The following is a 2,952-nucleotide window of genomic DNA, read 5'->3' as shown; positions in this document are numbered from 1 at the left end:
GCGCCCCACGCCGGCAGCGCGACGGCGTCCGGCAGGCGCCCGCTGCCGCCGCTGGCGCCGGCGCCGGCGCCGAGCCGCCGCCGCGCGAGGGGGAGCAGAACCAGCAGCGCGGCGCCGGATATGAAGACGGCCGCGGTGGTGTGGCCGCTTGGGAACGAGAAGGAGTGGTGGATCTCGTTGCTGGGCCGGGCCCTGGCAAACGCGTGCTTCAGGAAGCTGACGAGAGGGGGGTCATTCTGCAACACCGCCCCCGCGCCCGCCACAAAGAGCGCCCAGGACGCGCCGAGCGAAGCGAGCGCCGCGCCGCGGCGCCGCAGCGACTGCGGCGCGGCGGCGGCGACGGTGGCGAGGACGGGCCAGGCGGCGAGGCCGAGGTAGATCGGGACGTCCGAGATCACGCGCTCGCCGATCTGGAGGCGCCACTCGGGCGTCGTCGATGCGGCGACAAAGGCGTGCGCCGCCGCATCGATAGGCAGCAGGATCGGCGCCGGGCCGAACACGCCGGCGGCGACGGTGGCAAAGGCGGCGGCGGAGAGGGCAACGGTTTGTGGGCGGGCGAAGGACGCCTGCAGGCGCTCCGCCGCCGGCGGCGGGCGCGCTGCGTCGGTGTCGTCCGCAGGGGCGCCGCCGCGCCGCTCGAGCAGCTGCTTGGCGGCTGCGCGGACCGGGCGGGTGGCGGCCTTGAGCTGCGCTGTTATGCTTGTGTTTGCTTGCTCCGCGCGGACCGCCACCAGGCGCGTGCGTGCGGCGCGAGCAGCACGCACAGCGCGTGGTTGGGTCCAGCAAGAGCGGCGTGGCTCAGCGGCGCTGGCGCGCCGCCCTGCAAGCTGCGACATTGCTTTGAAACTCGTGATCGTTCTCAGACTGCCTCAAGTGGCTAAGATGGCCGCTAATTCACACGCGCAGGCTCTGACAGCCCTGATTTGATGCAATGGCTTCTGGATGGCGTTGTGAACATATTATTTGACACGAAAACTGTCTAGCAATGGTACTGGTATGATAGTCTACACCCCTTCTTCGAGCTGAATTGCACCTGGTGACCGTTCAAAGATCACGACGACGCTCTCCCCAGCTTGCGAAAAGTGAATGTTGCGGTCCCCAAAGTTATAATTGCGCATCAAGCAAGGATTTCGACTCATTCACCCAGATCTTTTCAGCAAGCGCTGGCAGGAAAGTCAGGCAACCGACCTTAGGTTCCGCATAGCATGTTGTCGCGGTTAGCGGGATCATTGTTGGGCATGGCACAAGCAGCGGCGCCGTTTGCGCCGGCAGGAGCGTCGGCACCACTGCAGCACGCAGCCTCGGCCGTCGTCGGCGCACTCATGCTGCCCTGGCAGCGGCGTCCCTGCTTGTCCCAGAACCATAGCAGCGACCACCACCACCACTACCAGCAGCAGCAGCAGCAGCTCCGTGCTTACGCGGCGGCCAAGGCCACGGGCAAGCAGAAAGGCGGCGCCAAGGGCAAGGGCGCAGCCGCCCCAAAAAAGAAGCCCAAGGCGAGGATTGAAGTCAAGAAGATGGACGAGAAGGACCCCCTGCTGCAGCGCGTGCTGACCATGCTGGTCCCTCAGGACCGCAGCGCGCCCGCCGAGGCGCCCGAAGCGCTCGCCGCCAACCAGGCGCACGCCAAGGCGTACTCGAGCCGAAAAATGGCGGAGCACAAGGCGTGGCGCGCAGGCATGCTCGACAAGCTGCGGCTCAAGCAGGCCGCGCTGGCCGCGCTGCCGCCGGCGCTGAGGCTGGCGGCGGCGCAGGAGGACCTGGAGCCGTTCCCACTGACGCGGCATGCGCTGTACGAGACGCCGCCGGAGGGGTACCGCGGCTGATTGCATGTGGCCTGCATGCGGCGCGCATGCGGTGCGCATGCACATGCGCGACGCGGCTTTCTGGGGGGGGGGCGCGGAGCTGGTGGAGCAGTCACGCTGCAGCCCGCGCTGCAACGGTGGGGCCGTCTCTATGTTTGCGTCCGCGCCAGCGGCGCATGCGTGTGCACTCCCCTGCAAGCGGCAGGCTGCGCCGCTTGCCACTGCCATGGCTGGAGATGCAGGGACCACGCTCAGACACGCATGCGCGCTATAGACTGCTGACGTGGCTAGGGCCCCTGCGGCAGCCTCGAATGGTGATTTGCCGCCGTGCTGAACCTGCGTTTTGATGGACGTGTTTCCTTTTCCATTATGACCGTCTCGTGTCTCAGTCTCTGTTGTCTACAGTATCTTTCCCGCGCGAGGCCATTCCTTGCACTTTGTGTGCGCCTGCACCTCCCAATTGAGCAGTAACTGGTGCTGGCTGCGCCATGCAAGGGATTGGCAGAGCAGGGTTTTGTCTCCAAGGGCAGCCTGTATCGCATTGGGAGGGACGCATGCCGTGCAGAGTGTCAGGGAGGCACTACGGCACAGTACACGCAGCCGCGGCTGGGCTGTTGGGGGCGGCGAAGGGGGGTGGCGGGGCGGCTGGGCGCCCGTGACCCCCGCACAGGGCTTGTATATGGGTGTTACACAGCCACACGCCGCCTGCTGCTTGCGCAGCCTGCGTGACATTGCCGCCGCATCTGATCATGAACCGCGGCAGCTTGGACGCATCAGCCTTGAGCTCAAACCAGAGTGGACAAGGCCAGCGGCCGCCACCGCGCCCTCTCGCGCCCGCCCGCCCGCCGCCCGGGCCGTGGAGACCAGCAGGCCGCGCGCGGCGCCTCCCCCCTTCACACGATGCGCCCCACGCGCGTCCCGTAGTGCGACAGCAGCACGGCGCCGCCCGCGCCCGCCACCGCGACCGTGCCGCTGCCGCCGTGCACGTCCAGCGCGAACGCGCTGTCGCAGGTGACGTCCACTTTCGAGGCAAGCGTTTCCAATGAGAACCGGTAGCGGTGGAGGGCCGGCTCAGAGCCCGCCATCAGGATTTCCCCGGGCAGCAGGTGCAGGGCCTGAGGGAGGGCGAGGTTGGGGAGTTGGGGGG

At 67.8% G+C, this 2,952-nt stretch overlaps 3 protein-coding genes across 3 annotated transcripts; 1 reads left to right on the top strand and 2 right to left on the bottom strand.

Moving 5' to 3' along the window:
* Nucleotides 1–9: 9 nt before the first annotated feature.
* On the bottom strand, nucleotides 10–836 carry MNEG_15794 (hypothetical protein; the record flags this gene model as incomplete). The annotated part of the gene is made up of 1 exon (XM_014035737.1): nucleotides 10–836. A coding segment is annotated over one exon (827 nt), but the record flags the coding sequence as incomplete, so codon positions are not given.
* A 402-nt stretch (nucleotides 837–1,238) lies between these two features.
* On the top strand, nucleotides 1,239–1,826 carry MNEG_15793 (hypothetical protein; the record flags this gene model as incomplete). The annotated part of the gene is made up of 1 exon (XM_014035736.1): nucleotides 1,239–1,826. One exon carries the CDS (start codon nucleotides 1,239–1,241, stop codon nucleotides 1,824–1,826), a length of 588 nt encoding a protein of 195 aa, XP_013891190.1.
* Nucleotides 1,827–2,698: 872 nt separating this feature from the next.
* On the bottom strand, nucleotides 2,699–2,920 carry MNEG_15792 (hypothetical protein; the record flags this gene model as incomplete). Its single annotated transcript, XM_014035735.1, has 1 exon — nucleotides 2,699–2,920. A coding segment is annotated over one exon (222 nt), but the record flags the coding sequence as incomplete, so codon positions are not given.
* Between the last annotated feature and the right edge of the window lie 32 nt (nucleotides 2,921–2,952).

This window comes from Monoraphidium neglectum (genome assembly GCF_000611645.1).
Source record: "Monoraphidium neglectum strain SAG 48.87 unplaced genomic scaffold scaffold05675, whole genome shotgun sequence".
Lineage (NCBI taxonomy): Eukaryota > Viridiplantae > Chlorophyta > Chlorophyceae > Sphaeropleales > Selenastraceae > Monoraphidium > Monoraphidium neglectum.
The sequence above is the reverse complement of the archived record's forward strand: the minus strand, read 5'-3'. Positions and strand labels throughout refer to the sequence as shown.